Source organism: Rhododendron vialii, chromosome 8a, assembly GCF_030253575.1.
Source record: "Rhododendron vialii isolate Sample 1 chromosome 8a, ASM3025357v1".
NCBI classification, from domain to species: Eukaryota; Viridiplantae; Streptophyta; class Magnoliopsida; order Ericales; family Ericaceae; genus Rhododendron; species Rhododendron vialii.
In genome coordinates this window covers 9,178,815-9,197,993 of record NC_080564.1, presented here as the reverse complement: position 1 = coordinate 9,197,993, position 19,179 = coordinate 9,178,815, and the positions used below count along the sequence as shown (strand labels likewise).

General features: G+C 37.2%; 2 protein-coding genes across 3 annotated transcripts; both read left to right on the top strand.

The window, feature by feature from the left end:
* The first annotated feature begins 4,680 nt into the window (after positions 1 to 4,680).
* LOC131335664 (thioredoxin-like protein AAED1, chloroplastic) lies at positions 4,681 to 10,028 on the top strand. Its single transcript, XM_058371135.1, has 7 exons — positions 4,681 to 5,186; positions 7,282 to 7,328; positions 7,647 to 7,761; positions 9,187 to 9,231; positions 9,315 to 9,374; positions 9,476 to 9,571; positions 9,677 to 10,028. Exons 1-7 carry the CDS (start codon positions 4,905 to 4,907, stop codon positions 9,794 to 9,796), a joined length of 765 nt encoding a protein of 254 aa, XP_058227118.1. The 5' UTR covers positions 4,681 to 4,904; the 3' UTR covers positions 9,797 to 10,028.
* A 1,161-nt stretch (positions 10,029 to 11,189) lies between these two features.
* On the top strand, positions 11,190 to 17,319 carry LOC131335663 (heterogeneous nuclear ribonucleoprotein 1-like). Of its 2 annotated transcripts, none has more exons than XM_058371132.1 (3): positions 11,190 to 11,642; positions 14,513 to 15,353; positions 17,113 to 17,319. In XM_058371132.1, exons 1-3 carry the CDS (start codon positions 11,427 to 11,429, stop codon positions 17,187 to 17,189), a joined length of 1,134 nt encoding a protein of 377 aa, XP_058227115.1. In that variant the 5' UTR covers positions 11,190 to 11,426; the 3' UTR covers positions 17,190 to 17,319. The 2 variants fall into 2 exon arrangements, with proteins under 2 accessions (XP_058227115.1, XP_058227116.1); XM_058371133.1 differs by having other exon boundaries at positions 11,192 to 11,642; positions 14,513 to 15,397.
* The last annotated feature ends 1,860 nt before the right edge of the window (positions 17,320 to 19,179 follow it).

Sequence of the window (19,179 nt, the reverse complement as noted above, 5' to 3'; positions counted from 1 at the left end):
GAGAGTAAGGGGTTTTTTTTTGTTTTTTTTTTATTAACCTGTAGATAGTACACCTATACAGTATTGAATATCACAATGCTTGGTCATTTTCATCACAATTTGAGGCACAGTGGACTGAAGAGAGTATGATCACAACTCGATCACAAGCATTGACGTACAAGTATTAATTCACTGAAGTGGTCAAATTTATTTCCGAGTTTCCCATGCTTTCTATTCCTTCCACTGAGTGCATGACACCAAACGTCCAACATGAACAGGAAAATTATTATCAAACAGAACCAGATGGAATAGGAGCCTGTATAGTTACATATGTGTGTGTATAGAGAGAGAGATAGAGAGAGAGAGAGAGAGATGTTCATTTTAATTAATTTATTTTGTGTACATTAATAAAAATATTATATTTATATCCATCCTTGTACAATAGCAGTAGGCTCGTGTTATGCACAAGAATTAGAATAACAATTCCCTCCGTCTCTTTTTAAATGTTCCGCTTCTTAACTTCAACTTATTAAGAAAATATCATCATTACACCTTTCACATCAACTTTTACCTCCATTTTTCCTATTTACCCTCTATGGAGACATCATTATTACATTTTTACTCACTAACTTTTCAAAATGGAATCTACTTTTAGGGGCAAAATGAAAAATATACTAACTTTTACCCACTAAATTTACAAAATGGACACTTATTAAGAGACAACCAAAAATAAAATACTGAACTTTAAAAAAGAAACGGAGGGAGTACTTCATATATATGTATATGCATATGTGTCTCGGCTAGCTTACACATAAATCAATTAACTTTAAGATTTCAAAAGATTCTCATTGTCTACGGGTTTGAGCTTTCTATTTTGTGCAGTTATTATTGCAAGCAAAACTTCAATCAAACAATATCGCGTGTGCCTACTCCCGTATATTTTTGCCTCGTATCAAGGTGGGTCCCACAGCAATGGCCCATGCAAGAAGTGCTTTGAGACCTGGAAATAATTTTTAAAAAAAATTAATTAGGAGTAAACCATTTTGTGTACATCAAACATACGTCACATTATGTGGGACTCAGATGGGGGCGTCATACAAATAATTGCTCCAAGAGAAAAAGATATATCATTCGACGAGGTTGGACACCTGAGTGCGTTTGGTAAACTTTTCAGTTTTCAGTTTTTTGTTTTTAAGAAACTAAAAGTAAAAACAGGTTTATGTTTCATAAAAACAAAAACAAGAAACATGTTTGGTTATATCTGTGGTTCTAAAAAAAAAAAAACTGGGAAAAACATCTTTTGAAGTTTCCATAGTTTATAAAAACTCTAAAAAAATTTATAAAAAACAAAAAAAAAGTAAAAACTTGTTACCAAACAAGTTTTCAAAAAGATAAAAATTTAAACCAAAAATTAAAAATAAAAAAGTTACCAAACGCCCTTTTAGCAAAAGATTGTCAATGTAACTTTGTAAGGTAAAGTTGATGACCGTATTATATACAGGAGCATATGCACGTATGGAATGAAATGTCCATGTCATGTTCATCGCGCCCTGATCACGAAGCAGAGCACCATGCCAGCATCACATTGTAATATCACGTGAGATTACTTAAATGAACTTATACAGATATATTGAAGACTCGTGAATATTGGCTTTAAATTTCCGTTTGACCGAAAAAAAGAAGAAAAAGAAGTGAATATTGGCTTTAATTAGGGCTCTAAATTAATTGAGCCGTTCACAGACAGTTCAAGATTTGATGCGATAACATTTGTTCAAGTATGATACGTCTATTTAACAAATTGAACCTAAGCCTCAGTTTTAAGCGCGTTTAATATATATATGGGCCCAGCCTAAATTTAACAGTGTTTGACTCGATTAGGCTTGTTTCATATATAAACTTGATGAGTACAAATTTTTATATTGATGCTGAGCACTACGAGCAGAGGTGGACCCACCATAGGGCACGTGAGGTCATGTGCCCCCACGCTCTTCAAAATTTTTTTTTTTTTTTGCGATTTTGTATATATATTATTTATGTTGAATGCATATACATAGTTGTCTGTTGGTGTAGTGGTGAAATGCTCTCCCCTTAAACAAGAGATTGTGGGTTCGAGTCTACCTCACACTCTCCTTTGGGTTTTTTTTTTTTCCTTTTTTCCAAGAGGTAGTAGAAAAATGTGTTTTTTTGTTTTTGTTTTTTCCAAATTAAAAGGCAGTAGAAAATAGTAGTGCATATCTTGTTTTTTATACTATTCGTGGGTTCGAGTCTACTCCCACTTTGCATTTGTATACTTTTGGTTCCCAAAACTGTAATCGTAGAGTTAGTAATAGAATACATATATACTTTAAAATTGTTAAATTATCATGAATGCTAAAATTATTTTTGGAGTAAATGTGCTTAACTGTAACTCATATATTACGGTACAAAAAAAATTGGTGCCCCTACTATGTCAAAGTCCTGGGTCCGCCATTGACTACAAGTATGACACGTGGTCGGATGCTCGGCAAGGATTATACCAGTCGGCAGGCTTGCCCGGTAAGGAAACCTATGAACCGGTTGAGTCATCCCACAAATCATGCCACAACTCCCACTGTGTCGACAGGGTACCCTCTCAGAGTGCTTGGATCAACCATCCAGAATTTGGTATCAAATAAAAGTTTTGTTAGTTATATATGAATTTTTACTCATTTCTTATAAACTTTTATATTTATGAGCTTATTTATATACAGAATACAAATATTATTTGCAGCTAATACATGCAGAAATATATGAATTCTTTCATTCGTCAAGGCTCATGAACAAGTTCGCCCTCAAGTCAAGCTTAGGCCCATTCAGCACGAGCTTGGCTCTTCAAGTTTTCATTGGGTTCAAGCTCGCATTCGAATTCACTAAAAATTTAACAAACAAATTAACATGAACATTCTAAAGCTAATTAGCTTGGTTTGGCTCATTTTCAACCTCACCCCTTCTATACCTGTGATATACAAAAGTTTCTCTTTTTGCTAATAATACTATATAATAGAAACTTGTTAATATATAAATCTAAGAACCCAATATTGTCAAATTTACACAAACAAAATTAAATACCAAAAACAAACATGTTCCGTTAAAGGTTATTATTTTTTAAGTACTTATTTATCATTTTATGAGATAAATCATTCTCTCACAATACATTACCTTTAATTCGAAAAAATAAGTACTTATTTTCTTTAGAGAAATGGGATGAGTGTTTCTTCTTTTTTTCTTTTTTTCTAATTTTCTTCTCTCGAACGCAGGGCGGTGCAGTGCAATCTCAGCCGTTCAAAAATATTTTGGATAGTCCGAATTTTAACTCTTTCTTAAAAGAGTTTGTTTTAAAATCCGGATCATCAATTGCCAAGATGAACGAGCGGGATGGTGCTCAGCACGCCCCCAGTTCCTTTTCTCTCATTGTACTTTTGCCTTCCCAAAAGAAATGAGGGGGCAATTAAAAGGGGGAGGCCCATGGCCTTAAAATTGCTCCCCAACCGTCACCAATAATTAGTACTACTCCTACTATTCTAACGAGCGCTCGATCCACCATTATTGCATAACAAAACTTAAGTTTTCGTTAGTAATAGTTAATTTGGATAAGAATAAGGCTCCATCCTCGTAAAGGAAAAAATAAGTACTTAAAAAATAAAAAATTTAGCAGAACGAGAAGTTTTTGTTTGGGATAGGGACTAGGAGTAGTTAAATTGAGTCTACCCATCTTTGCAAGGATAACATACCCAAATTAGCTTATCCTACTCCCTCTTCAATTAGATTATTTATTCCAGATCGAGATAGACCACAAATCAGTCCTCATTCCCCAATTGCTCAATGGGGTACTTAAATATCCATCCTCAGTTCATACTCGACTTATGTATTCATCCTCACTTCAAAATAAACCCAATATTGCCCGTACTTTCACCATGTATATATAGTACAAATTCCGTGAAAACTTACGTGACATGACTGATGAGGATGAATATTTAAAAACTCTTTATTCTTCAAATTACAATTCCCCCCTCCCCTTCCCACCCAACCCAATGATTTACGTTTCAATTATCTACTTTTCTATCCCGTCCATAATTAATTTCTATCCCCTTCTTAATTAAAAACTTCTTATTCTTCAAATTACAATTCCCCCCTCCCCTCCCCACCCAACCCAATCCAATGGTTTACGTTTTGATTATCTACTTTTTTATCCCTTTCTTAATAAATTTCCCTCTCCCAAACAGCCTGTAAGACTTTTTTTAAAAAGAATAAAAGAGTAATTTTACTTAACGGCTTGTAAGACTCAAAAACCAGGGTACCATGATTCATGCCCAGTAAAAGCACACATCATTCACGAAGACCGTCATACGTAGAAAGTTAGTATAAAGGGGCTTGGGCTTTGAAAAAATGGGCCTGGACGATTACCACAAAATTTGGGCCTGTTATGAACCGAATCGGCCCCACCAAAAGAAGACAAATCTGTCAAATCAGTTCATTTTATTCATCATTGCTTTGTTCATCCTCGTGATGATGCACTCATTCCACATTTTCATTATATTATAATAAACGATAACGTTAATTCCGCTTAATGAAATATTGGTAAGCATTTGAGTCAAAAATTTAATTTGTTAGTCAACGATTTTAAATTAAATAAATATACTTTTTAAATAAAATACTTATCAATATTCGATTAAGTTAAATTTTGTTACAACCTCTTCAAAATGAATTTGGAAAACACTAAACGGTCTGGTCAAGTAGTATACACTCCAGAGTGTGAACAAAGAGAATAAAGCAATGGTGAACAAAATTCTCACTTCTCAGCTGACTTTCTCCCGCCTCACAAAATTACTGGTATTTGGCAGTCGTGGCTCTCTCTCTCTCTCTCTCTCTCCAGATCCTAGAGTTTATCTATTAAATTCGGGATAGCGATGATGATATCTTCACAGAACATAGCGTTTACACCAATCTCCCTTTCCAGGTTACCATCTCACCGATTGATCCCATCTAAACCTCCGTCCCTTCCTTTCCACCCCATCTCCGCCGTCCATTCCCCAAAATCAGCGATGCGAATTGGGTCTCCTCTCACCGCAAGAGCTGCCGCTTCCACTGCTGGGTTGAGCGACAACATCAGTGATGCACTCGGTGAAGTTGACATCTTTTCTGCGGCGGGTGCACCAGTAATGTTCAAAGACCTGTGGGACCAAAACGAGGTTCGATTATTTCTTTCTACTTCTTGTCGCGGTATGATTTCCATTAGTAAAAGAACGGCATACTAATCCTTAACGCAAAAAAGAAGTAGAAAGCAAAATTAAATTGCAGATATAAAATGGAATCAGTTTCGTTGAGTCTCAAGAAATATAAACAAATGACCAATGAATTGTGCTATTTACTTTTCAACTTAACCTATCTTTATTGATTTCTTTCACAATTTGGAAGTTTATACTATTATATTATTTTGGGGCCCATTGTAATTGGTTAGATATTTAAATCTCCACTTGCTGTAGAACTCTTAAATTTTTAATTTTTTGGTTACAAACGGAAGCCTGAACGCAAGGACACACACTTGGCCCACTGCCTAGCCAAACGGGCGTTGCTGTCTCCTACTACTACTCCAACTGCAAGAGGAACCCCCTTTCGGACCGGAGCTGCTACTGACCCTCAGCTTTTGTTTATATAGCTCCTTTTTGTTTGTATATATTTGTTCTTGTATTTCCCCGTTTTGGCTCCTTGTAGTCTGTAAACTGTTATCCTTTATCATTGCATTTCTATCATGTTCCAAAAAAAAGCCTTGAATGCCAAAGCCACTACTAGCTACGGATCTTAATCTGCCAATGCCATCAACATCGTGTCCCAAATGCTCCAGGACCTCCAAAGGGGCTTGCTCGTGGATTAACTCTCTTGGCTCCAATTTCAAGCCTATCTTTGCTAACTTATGAGCACACCCATTAGCTTCGCTCCACACAAAGATTAGACTGCCATACCTTAACAAACCCATGTCTTGTTTAATAAGCATAATCAAATTATAGTTTCGGTCGTGGTTATTACACTTTGACAATGCTTGTATGACCAACCGAGAGTCTGTTTCCAATATGGCTTGATGTAGCCCCATGTCCGGCACCATCATGATGTCCCGCCGAATACCCCAAAGCTCAGCTCTCAACGCATCCACATTCCCAATCTTACTTGAGAAACCTCTGATCCAATTTCCCCCATTGTCACGGGCCACGCCACCCGCCGCCACCATTCGAGGATTTCTGGATGAAGCTCCATCAATAAAATGACTGTAACTGATGAACCACTATAAAACAAAATGAGAATTTATCATGTTAAGGCCTTAGATATGTTCTAGTCTACAGGGGTGCCATTGCATAAGTTTTTGTGAAATTTTGTGGGGATATATATTTATATGTAGTATGTCATGGAAATATTCAAAACCTGGAACCCTCACCCCAAGTCATGGCTCCATCCAGTGGCGGATGAACCTGCACAAAACAAGGAATAGGAAGATTCAGAAATTTAGTGCAGGAGGGTCACATCTTAGTTATAAGCATTAAAACATTTTTTTCACAACCAAGTACAATTGCAAAATTTTGATTTAACCATTTAGTGGAGGATTCAACAATTTCGAAAAAGTTTGTAATGTGTACTTTTGGAATAGTTTCTAAAATTATCTAGCAAATATTATGCATGCATCCAAAGTTTCCAGCATTGTTCAAGAACAGTTTTATGTGTTATTGGTTCTTCAAATTATAGCACTATGTATAAAAGTGACAGGGAGGGTACTAGTACAATTTGTAAGGGGTTAAACAAGAGTACTACTCGCATAGTTATATAGGTGGTTCTTAGTGAGATTATTCAAAAAAGCAGGTGGGGCACGTGACCCCCTGGCGTCCTACTGCATCCGCCAGTGCCTCCATCCCTTAATGGAATAGAAAGAAAGATGATTATTATGGAGATTGGATGAAAAGGGAATATAATCCAGAAGGAGCTTGCTACTGTATTATTTATACACTTGGAATGAGATTCATAAACCACTAACACTTGGTTGCACGATTTGGCCTCATGGGAATTCAACTGGATAAGGTTAGTGGATAAATTTGAGTTCATAATAAAGTTTGTAATTTTGTTTGGCTATTGTAGACTGTTGTGGACTCTGTATCATATTTCAACCTTCTTTTGTTGCTTCACTTTGAATGCTGAAAAAGCTATTCTTTAGAGAAGGTTGCAACCTTGATACAGGGAAATGATGTTATTCTAACTGATGTAATGTGCTCTTCTAAACTCAAGCACATTTTGTTGTTTTAGGGAATGGCTGTGGTTGCACTTTTGAGGCACTTTGGATGCGTTTGCTGGTAGATGACTGGACTATATGCCAACATTTGGTTGACTGGAATGTACCTTTTTGAATGGCATGGTCATTGTCTTGGAATACTAATTTTCAGTGTTTGGTACACCAAAAAAATTCCCAGCGTATATTACAAATGGAATCACAATTAACCATCTTAGGCGAGCGGCAATTCCATTGGAAATTCCTAGGAATGACCATTCCATTCATTTAAAAACATTCCAGTGTACCAAACACTACATTAAGAAATAGGAGAATTGATTTACCACGGAACAAGGTTTTATTTTAGTCACTGTTCTTTTGTTTTGTTGATTGACCGTAATAGCTGGGAGCTTGCTTCAGCTCTCAAAGAATCAAAACCGAAATTCGACGCAGCTGGTGTGAAGCTGATTGCTGTTGGTGTTGGTACTCCTAACAAAGCTCGTATTCTTGCTGAGAGGGTAATTCACTTTTCATCTATGCTTGTACATTTAACATTATTTGTAAGAATCATATTTTGCAGTTATGGGTAAGTGGGTCAGGTTTATATTCTTATTATCTTTTTTAACATTTTTCTTACTTAGTAGTGGTCCTAGTGGATGCTTTATTCACATTATGTTGACAAATTTGTTGTGCCGTTAAGAATGCATATGGCTCGCTTTTTATGTGGTGGTGTTCCTGTGCCACTGGTATTGCACGCAAAGGGTAGTAATTGATAAGCTCTTCAACTTTTACCAACGTGTTTTCCATTTATTGGAAGCTTCAACTACTTTTCAGAGATATTTTGTCTTAGATTAATTTTCTTCCAACTACTGGAAATGGACTTAAAATTTGTGTTACATTCTGGCCGTAAGAGTTGAATGTGCGACAAACAAGTTGATTTATCCTTTGTTACTGCATTTATGTGATTTGTATGCATACATGACTAGATGTAACTCTCTCTCTCTCTCTCTCTCTCTCTCTCTCTCTCTCTCTCTCTCTCTCTCTCTCTCTCTCTCTCTGTGGAAACTTCCCCCTTTCATTTTGTTTTGGTTTTCATTTGTTGGTTAAATATGAGAGAAGGGGAACAAATCGTCTCACTTGAAACCTGGTAACTTTGTCCATCCCCATATCAATTTCTTAAACTGCTTGAATTTTGTGTTAATTTGCATTATTCCTATGTTGTCACCGTGGAAACCTGGTTAGTTCTTATTGTTTAACTTATTGCTATGAACTCCCAAATTGTTAAATTTTTGGGAGCTAGGAGTGCTGCCATGAAACTATTGTATAGAATGAAGAAATTTGTGAGTAATAGTTACTGGTATTGAGCTATGTACGAACATAAGGGACTAGCCCTTTTGCTTTATCATTGTCTCCCCTGTTTGTAACATTGTTTTGTTTGCAAATAATCGGACAAAAGTACATGGTACATGTGGTATTGAACAGTCGGGGGAGCCGTTGATTAGTAGAGATGTTATGTTGCTAAGATGCTAGCAAGTAAAAATTGTTTAAGAAATGTGCTTCATGGAGCATCTTCCTTTGACAAGGTGAGAAGTCTTCGAGGGAATTTGTTTTTTTTTTGAGGGATAATTTGCTAATGTAGAATGCTGGAGCCTGGAAACATTTAATCCACGCCATCATCAATTAATAGCTGCGAGATGGATGGTGCGACCGGCAAATTTTAGTGAAATCGATCATATCCTTTCTTCTTGGAGGGCACATGGGTCCTCCAAGTATGATCCTAATAAGGAGTTGGTGAAGTGTTTCTTCTTCTTGTCCTTGTTCTTTGTTTTCCTTGGACTGGGATGAAATTGTGGTCGCAGTAGTTCTCTTCATGCATTTGGGTACGATGGGTGTTTTCTTCATCCTTGGAACTGATTCTTTTCTCCCTGATTTTATGTACCCAGTTACCATTTCCATTGGATTGCCTTTATGCAGATCCTGAGCGCAAGGTAAGTCCTATGCCTCCATCTCCATAACCCACGAATTATTTACCAACCTCTAGCATACTCTTAAACTTTTGATTTTATCTTAGGCATATGATGTCTTGGGCTTGTACTATGGGATTGGACGTACATTTTTTAATCCAGCCAGTGTAAGTCTCATCTTTCTTTTTCGACAGAAGCTATATTGGTCTGTTTGAAATATATACAGATGACATCCAAATTCCTTCCAAATTCACTTTTGATGTTCCAGGCTAAAGTTTTCTCGAGATTTGAGGATCTGCAGAAATCTTTGAAGAACTATACACTGAAAGCAACCCCAGATGACAAGAGTAGTGTCTTGCAACAGGTTTGATGAACCCTCCCCTGTATTCTACGATTATGTTCACAAATCATGTGGTTGAATCGGTTACACAAACATTATAATTACCTTGTTCTGCTTCTGTTTCTCTAGGGAGGCATGTTTGTGTTTAAAGGGAAGCAGCTGTTGTATGCAAGGAAAGATGAGGGAACAGGCGATCATGCCCCTTTAGATGATATCTTCAATATATGTTGCAAAGTTCCAGTTGCCTGAACCTGCTACTGCTATGTCATTTGGATGTTTACATAGGCTGCTCTAGATCGTAGTAAAAAAAAAAAGCAGCTAGACGATCAACGGACTCTGCTTTGGTGCACTTGTGGGCATATATTCTTGTAATATAACATACTCTTATATTAAAAGCGTATAGATTTATGGTATTGTGGAAACCTTTTCATGTAACATATTCATGATTTCCATGGATCAATTACTTTGATTCGAGTATAAACCAGTCACTGAACTAGGCCCTTACAATTTGGAAAGTTATAGGTCCAAACCGACTCGTTGAGCACGATGAAGTGCCAAGCGAAAGGTTGAGCTTGGCTTACTTTGGACTAGTTCAACACGATCAGAACTGCCCACTTCATAGAGCTCAATCATAGAACTACCCGACCATTTGGTCAGGAATTGGTAACTTGAAGGAATCCCATTTTTGAGCTTGATTAATTTTGAGGACATTGATAAGAATCGACTTGATTTTTTAGGGGTTGTTCTAAGCGTCGAGCTCTAAAATTGAAGAATTCTAATCACGTTTTCAGGCTTGGGGTGTACCCAAGGTACAACACTGCAGCACGCTCCCATTTCCTATACACCATAACATCTATAGTTTTAAGAAAAACTCTTTAATTAACCACAAACCTTTGAATTTTTTTATTTTTGGTTTTGAAACAGGAAAAATGTTTTCCACCCCGCACTAGTTGTTCAGTTTCTAGTGGTAGTTCTATAACATTTCAAACTGTACACATACATTTATCTATGTTTCAAAATACTATAATTGTTCATTACACCCTTCAAAAGATCCTAATCTCATTGCAAATTAAACAAAAAATGAGAATTTATTTATTTTGGTTTTGGAACGGAGATCAATTGGTAAACTAGGAAAGTTTGTTCTATGTTCAGTTCTTCTTTTAGAATTTCGTGCTTCTAATCTAACAACTACAGTATATAAAATTTGTCAAAATAAATTCAATATGGCAATAAGGAATGACTGGTAATTAATGTGTAGTAGCGGTAGAGTTATTCCAAAAATTGATCTAGATCAAGATAAAAAAGATGGAGGGTCAGGGACGAGTAATAACTCGGCACCCTGAATGAAATGTCAGCTATATTAGCTCACGTCAATCATCTTAAGGACTATCGACCACTAAAAATACGACACTTCAACAATGTATCCATGTTTTTCGCTCTACATAAATTAAATAACAACGCATACAAATATACTATAAATCTTCTTAGGCCCCGTCTCGCCAACAATCATAGTGAAACGGAGCCTTAGTCTTTCTTTTTTTTTTCGCTTTTTACTAACGGAGCCTTAGTCTTACAGTTACTTGTTCAACACAAACACAAACTCTCGATACCCTCCACCTTCGTATAGGATAAGCACATAATCTGACTTAACCCAATAACGACGCCAATTAAAATCCCACTTAGCAGATTTTTCCTACTTTGACATGAGTACTTAACTCCTACCGTATCTCTTCGATCGGGAGTTTTGCTTCTAATGAAACACCATAGTAAAGCATGCAACACTTCCAAGTGCTCGTAAGAAAACGTAATCAAAACGTTACTCTGTTTCGCCTCTGTTCTTCCGTCCTCTAGGGTTTTTAGTGTGTGGATATCTACGGAAATGGACGAAAGGAAGTTGTTCATTGGGGGAATCGCACAGGAGACGAGCGAAGCGACGTTGAGGGAGTACTTCGGGAACTATGGTGGAGTGAAGGAAATCGAGATTCCCAGAGATAGAATCACTGGCAATGGACGAGGGTTCGGTTTCGTGAAGTTCGAAGAACCATCTGTCGCTAAAGAAGTCATTAACGGCGTGCACACCATCCTCGGGAGAACGGTTCGCCCATGCAACCTCTGTCTCTGCTTTTCATCACTTCTTTTCATGTGCGTTTCTTTTGTTGTTTCGTGATTTTGTCATGGATATTTTTTGCACTCCTGATATTTTTTTTCAGGATTTTTGTGGGTTCTTCATTTTTAATTTTGTTCTTGTGGTGGGCCGTCAATTTTGTTCAACCCCATTTTGTTCATCCTCTCGTGAGAGTTTGCTCATTTCATATCTCACATCGATAATTAAAATCATTCATTTGGTCCATATTCAGTTGTTAAGAGATAATGCAAAAAATGAGTCCAATCAAATATCAATAAGGGCGTGATCTAAAAGTTCACACTTTCGGTTGAGAATTTTGAAGAAAAAAAAAAACTAGATGAAACACTTGTCAATATCCTGCTTGAGCTGAAAATTTGCCTAGTCTTCTAACAACTGAATCTAGACAAAATAAACGATTTTGATCATAAACATGTGACCTGGAATGAGCATACCATTGCCGAGGGTGAATGAAGCCGGACCGGGCTCTGCTCAGTCTCATCCCATTTGGTTCTGTTTGGGCGGACCGGGCTCTGCTCAGTCTCATTCCATCCGGTTCAGTTTGGGCTATTTGTGGGCCTTTCCTGAACCTAAAACAATAATCAGAACCATTCACTTTTTAGAGCTCGCCGAGAACATCGACCATACCAAAAATCACTTTGATCGAAGACTGTTTGATGTACTATTGACATTCATTAAGATTGTAAAAAAAATGTGTAACACTGGATTGCAGCTCATTTGACATAATTATTTGGAGCTTAATGCATTTCGTTGTTGGTATCCTATTAATGTGATTTTTGGCATGGTTGATACCCGGTGAGCTCTAAAAAGGCAGACCAAGGCGATTATGCTTAATTGGTCTTTTCAGATGATCAGCCAAAGGCTTCGATTATTGTTGTGCGCAAGGGCCCACAAATGGTCCAAACTGGACCGGATTGGACAGAAAGTAAGACTGGACAGGAGCCTATTGCTCTGACGAGAGCAACTTATGGAGTATAGGTTCACCAAAACACCCTCAAGATTTCCTCTGTTTTGACATTTCCTATGGCGCTCAAATTGGTAACGACAATAAACCCTCGAACACGAACGAAGCCTGAAACCCTATATTTCAGTTCATGCAAACCAATAGAAGTAACTGAATTATATGGAGAAGTATCAAAATATGTCCAAAGAGCCTTACGGTCATGGAATAAATGGGTGAAACTTTTGTCAACCAATCAAGTTGTCAACGTACTTGATATAATCAAGAGGAAAATTCTCATGTCATATTTAGGGGAAGCATGAACTGGGTGTTCAGAATCGACTAAGAACTTAAATTGACTACCTAATTACTCAGTATGCTTGGTTCGTTGGAAGTGTAAAATTCCTGGTTTGTTGGATCATTTAAAGTTTGTGACTTTCTTTATGCGTTAAACAAACATATTTGCATATGAGCTATTCTCATCTTGAAATTTCTCACTTTTTGTGTCAAAATGAGAATTTTCCGTCGTCGCAGTGGCTGATGCGATTTATGTTGTGTATGTAGATCATAAGTGCCTATATGCATTTTGACTATTTAAAACAATCTTTGATGTGGAATTCTCACACCAGTCATATAATAGCGTATCATGAATTTTTTACTTTTTGGAAGCTTGTGACTTTCTCATTTTTGTTAATGAAAAATTTTCAGTTTTTTGTTTTCCCCGTTCACAGAATCTTCGTATCTAACGGTTTTTCATTTTAGAGTAATAAAAACAACTCTATTTTGTGGTGATGCTCACCAGATAACTGATGTTACAGCAATGAAAAATTCAGTTATATATGTAGTAAATTCTTATCTACAATCTGTGGTAAAACTGAAGAATATCTCCATTCTACAAATAGTTCTCTGCGATTTTTCAAATGGGCTACTCACAAGGTTAATGGTGTGCTAAATACTTATCTTTTAGGGGACAGTGTTAAAACAAATCTGCAAGAACTTGTACTGTAACTCTGTCTATTCCAAGAGTTATTTGTCTTTCCTTCCAAGAACCAACATGTACTCAAATAGTTACAAATGGATGGGTTTGAAACAAAAGGAAAATGAGAAGTGCAAAACTGATTCCATCATTGTATTACATAGCTATAACAAAATATAGATATCAGTGATTTTCAACATTATAGATATTTTTCAACATTATAGATATAGATAGAGACAAATTTTGCATTCAAATAAACTTTATGGAAGAAAGAATAAATCTTGACTATTATGGGAAGACATTCGCAAAAGGGTGAATATTATATTTATTATTCTCATCAAGTTTAAATTAGGGGTATACATGTAAAGCATCTCCCATATTTAAAAAAAAAAAAAAAGGGGGGGGAGGGGGGGTGGGGGGGGGATAACTTTTTGGACTACCAAGTTACGCATGTTTTATTTGTGATTATTATATTTTTGAATAGGATGTTTAGGTAAATTTCTATTCATTTATTCCTTATACTCCCTCCATCCCTAAATAAGTGTCTGACGCGCAAAATTAGGCTTTACAAAACATGCATTTTTTTATTAAAAAATTTAATTTTTTTTCATAATCTAATAGAACTCATTGCTATCTATTGATTTGTGAAAAAAATTAATTTTTTTACCGAAACAAATGCATCTTTTTGAAGGCCTAGTTTTATGCGCCGGACACTTATTTAGGGACGGAGGGAATATTATTTTGATTTTGTGAATATTAAGGTAGAGGTGATAATTTGTATGGTTCTTGTGGGTTTTTTTTTCCTTTCTTTTAATTTTTTGGACTAGTATTGTGAATGGTGAATGTGTGGGTAGAGGAGATAATTTGCTTTGGTTCTTATCGATTCTTTGAACATTGGATGTATAGGTAGAGGTCAAACACGCGCAACCCAAATGTGAGAGGTACGAGAATCAGCAGATGAAACCTTCGAGTGCTAAAAAGATTTTCGTTGGGGGTTTACCACCAAGCATAACTCAAGAAGAATTCAAGAATTTCTTTGAGCGTTTCGGTGCAACTACAGATGTGGTTGTGATGTGTGACAAGGAAACGAACAAACCCAGGGGCTTTGGGTTTATCACTTTTGATTCCAAAGAAGCTGTGGACAATGTGTTGCAAAGAAGATTTTATGAGTTGAATGATAAAAATGTGGAAGTAAAAAGGGCTAAGCCTAAGGACATGAATAGCAGGCATATATGCATTAACAAATGTAATAATACAGCCCTAGGTTGTGAGATATCGTCAGGTAGCTTTGGGCGTCATTTCCCTTATGGAGTTAACTCCCCCTACGGGGAAGGTTTTCCTAATTTGAGCCCAATAGTGTATCAATATCTTGTATTTTATCCTCCATACATGAACGCCAACATGAATGGTTGGGATAATGAGCAAATGGGTGCGACTTATGGTAATGGTACATATGAAGGAAGTGTAATGCAAACTGTTAACGGTGGGGATTATGCCAACGGGTGGCCTAGTGGGCCAGTAGCGGCTAGTGGGGTAGTGAATTCGAGCGATGGTGGTGGTAATGGACAAGGAAGTGAAATGGCCGCCAACAATGTTAGCTCAAATGAGAAGGAAAGTGGTGGTGATACTGAGCTTCCAACACGTATGATCTTGGTGCCTATCCAACCTCAAGCAGATGATGCATTGTGTTCTCCAAGCAGTGATGTAGAGCATCAGATGGAAGCTCCGAATTGCCAGCCAACTCCTTGCGAGTCTAGTTGACTCGTTCTGTACATTAGTTAAGAGATTCAGGTCAGTAAAAATTGAACACTTTGACTCCAGAAGTTGAATGCATGCTCCAATTTTGCCTTTTATATTTTTTGGTAAATCATTTTCGTATCGTTTAAATTGATGCTTAATGTCATAATGTGCTCTCTTATTTATTTCAATATGATCTGTTTAAGCAAACTTTACCTGCTAGATAATCAAGGTTAGACATTTAACTTATTTGGAGCTTTACTATTTGGATGCATATAATTCTTGTATTTTGTTTTGCTCTAAATGTCGAACTGCTTGTTCAGGCGGGCATTTTGAGCCCCTGAAATAGCTTTCAAATGACAGGAATTTGGTGAAATGGAGCATGTAGAATAGTGGTCACGTACGAATCGATTCTGCTCAATTGAATGTCTTCATGTTAGATCAGTTTATGATTAAACAGCTTTTGGTTATTCTGAAACTAATAAGACATTCACTGCAACCCTTACGGACTGAAATGTGAAGTGATTATTTCAAAATAAACGTAAGAAACAGGAAAACGTAGATCAAAGAGTGGTTTAGGCTAGCAGCCCTTGTGGACTGGGGGATTTTAGTCAAATAAGGTGATGACACGGACCTCAGGTGCAGTAATGTAGGTCAAAGAGTTGTTTAGGTTAGTATCATACTGTTCAATTGTTTCTTACAGTAGATTATCATCTGATACGACACTCCTATAACTAGTCCAGGAGTACAGCAAGGTTAGTTAGCCTTAGGCCCATGACCATTTCAGTCCTTTGGGATACTTCAATGGGTTTTTGTATGTGAAACAACAGCGTAAATTTATTTCCCTTTTAAAACTTCCTTATGCGGAGCATTCGAAGATATTAAGTCTGACTTCTGTGTGGGTATTTGAAGAATTTGGAGTTTCCTTGGTAATGAAATGGTGGTGGTTATCCTTTAGTAGAGAAGAGAGAGTTACAATAGCGGGGAGATTGCTTCTAGGAAATATTGCAAAAAGTGGCAATACTTTGGAAGTTATAAATAATTAAATATTTTAACTGGAAAACTATTAAAATTTATAAAAATCACCTTGTTGTGTCCCCATGTGTCCGGCATGTCCCTCCCGTGTAATCCCATGTCTAAAGTATAATCGACATGCCACGTGGCATGTCCCATACGTGTCCCCGTGTGTTACCGGAGTGTCGGGCACAGTTACGGTGTTCTCTAGGAGTGTCGGTGCTTCACAAATGGTATATTGGCCTCCTGTTTTGTTCAAAAGGGGCATTCTTGAATAAACTTAAGAGTAATGCATAGTTCTCGGATATTGGATGCCGGTATACCATTGCTTAAATTGATTACAACATAACTTGGAATTGAAGCTGTAATATTTAGTCCTTGTACGGCCTGAACAATAGTATTTGCTACGATATCAGCACCACTTTGCTTCACAGCACATATGTTTGAGCATCATCTTCTCAAGGCTCCTCATAATGTAAGTTCAATCACAAACAAGTTTATTAAGGTGGTGATGCTCATTTATTGTACCATTAATCAACTGAATTACAATTTTTAAATCTACTTCCGAGTCCCCTTCGTCGAAACCAAGATTTATGATAGTTGCATGCCATCATGTATTCCCCATAGCTTGGCACTGATACATTACTTCCATCTTAAACTTGTAAATCACTATACCTTAATCCTTGTAAAGCTGGGATGTTTATCTTGGTGAGTACCTTGACTAGTTAAAGACTTGTGATTTTTTAATTGTGCAGGTTTGGCTTTTGTGCTTCTGGATCTGAACTCAGATATTCCACAGTTTATGAAGTTTGGTTGGACCCAGCAGAGGTAAACACTAATATCCACAGCATCCAGAGACGGACTTCAAGATTTAACACTCAATACCTAAATTCATTTCAAGGACTTGATTTTTTTTTTTTTGGGATGCTTAGCACGGTTTTGATGAATAAGCGTTTTTTTTTTAATTTAAATTCTGGATTCGAATTCTCATTTTTTTCTCCCAAAACCAACTGGTGTTAGGAAAGGTTTCATGTACATCCCTACATATACAACATTCGTAGCTCTAGTTTTAGAAGACCCAAGTTGTACCATTGTAAACCAACAGATCCGTCGTGGAGTATAAAAGTCCAAGCTGTAATTTGCAACTCGGGTTTGATATGGGTTTCATGTGGAAGGATAATCTTGAGCCACAAAAATTGAAAATTCACTTCGATTCCCAGAATCACCCCCTCTTTCTATTCTAATGAGTTTTCACTCAACTTATTACTCTCATTCCTCTATCTATCTTTCTCCGCTTATTATAGTCCAAAAACCTCCCTCAAAACTTTTTCCAAACAACCCGGCATGTCTTAGAAAAATAAAAACAATTTTCTGCTTGTGCCGTGAAAGAGGGAGCACACACGTAGATGGCAAAACGAAACCCATATGTCCAGGATCATTTTTAGCGAATGAAAGGCACTTATTTGTTGTAAGTACTATACAAGGTGGGTTCATAAATAGATCGGATACTTCTTTTAATTTGAAAGGAACCCCACCAACCACTTGTAGCAGATTTATTCAATGCTTTCATTGACAGAATTTCCTCTATTTTCCCATCCTCTTTCGGGCAATAGAAGGGTCCTAGGAATGTGGGGTATTTCTGTGACTGCCTTGGGATGGACCAACCAGTAATGCTCATATGTGGTTGGCAATTTGGCTAGCTTTCTTACAAGTATTTCTTGGAATTTTTCTTTGTTCGTGTTAGAAAATCTTGTGGTGGCTCTTCTTTCCAAATATAAGCAAAAGTTTACATGTATATGCAGTACAAGAAGACAAATAAAACCCAAGCTTTAGGCATGGCCAAAGTAGGTCTAGGGGGTGATAAAGAGCAGGAAGAATCTCATGTGAATATGACATGACACACATGCCTCAGACCGTGATATGTCACACAGGAGAGAGAGAGAGAGAGAGAGAGAGAGAGAGAGATGTTAGGATGCAGGAAATTGGGCAGGGAGTTTTTAATGAAGGGCACTTTAATGGCGAGAAGGACTTTTTCTCTCTCTCTCTCTGAAATGGGTTAGGAGTCGAAAGACCTTTTGCTCTCATTCATACAGGAGGACGTACAATGGTTCTATGGTCGCTCTCAGTTGGGGTTGCCATCCACATTATCCTCTTTCCTGTTGACAACTGTTTGCTGTGTTGCTGACCTGTGATAATCTGAATTAGATTTCGTTTTGGATTTTCTGTACCCAAGCGAAATTCCAATCCTACCCGCGTACTATTTCTGTGCAGATGTTTCCCCTGTTTATAACATCAGTAATGACTATGGCTTCTTCCTCATGGATCTATGCACGCAATCAAAAACCAACCGAGTTCCGGAAGTACTATATGCCCTGAAGCATATTCTGAAGTCTTAAGTCCTCCTAATGTGATGAAATTATTTACCAGAAAGGGCGACCAAGCATAGATTCTTCTAACTAGTCCCATCACCTATAAAGATTAGGAGTTAGAGTGTTCGCTATTTCAAAGCGGACTTCAAAACATGAGTGACAGTGTAATTTGTTGTAGTTTTCGGTCATCCAAAGGCAGTATTGGGTACCGATACTCCAAGGCATGTGCCGAGCAAAATTGTCATGTCATAGCGTCAAACATCTCCCAAAGCGTCCATAACATGTTTGATCTCTTGTGAGGAAAAAAAAAACATCAAGACGCTCGAGTTCAACATCTTGTTTGATGAGAGGATAGGGTCCGCGGTGGAAAAATCTATATCAGAATGTGTCCATCGATGTTTTAATCAATAATATTGGATAGAAAATACAGGCCCTCTAGCTGAGCTACAGCCA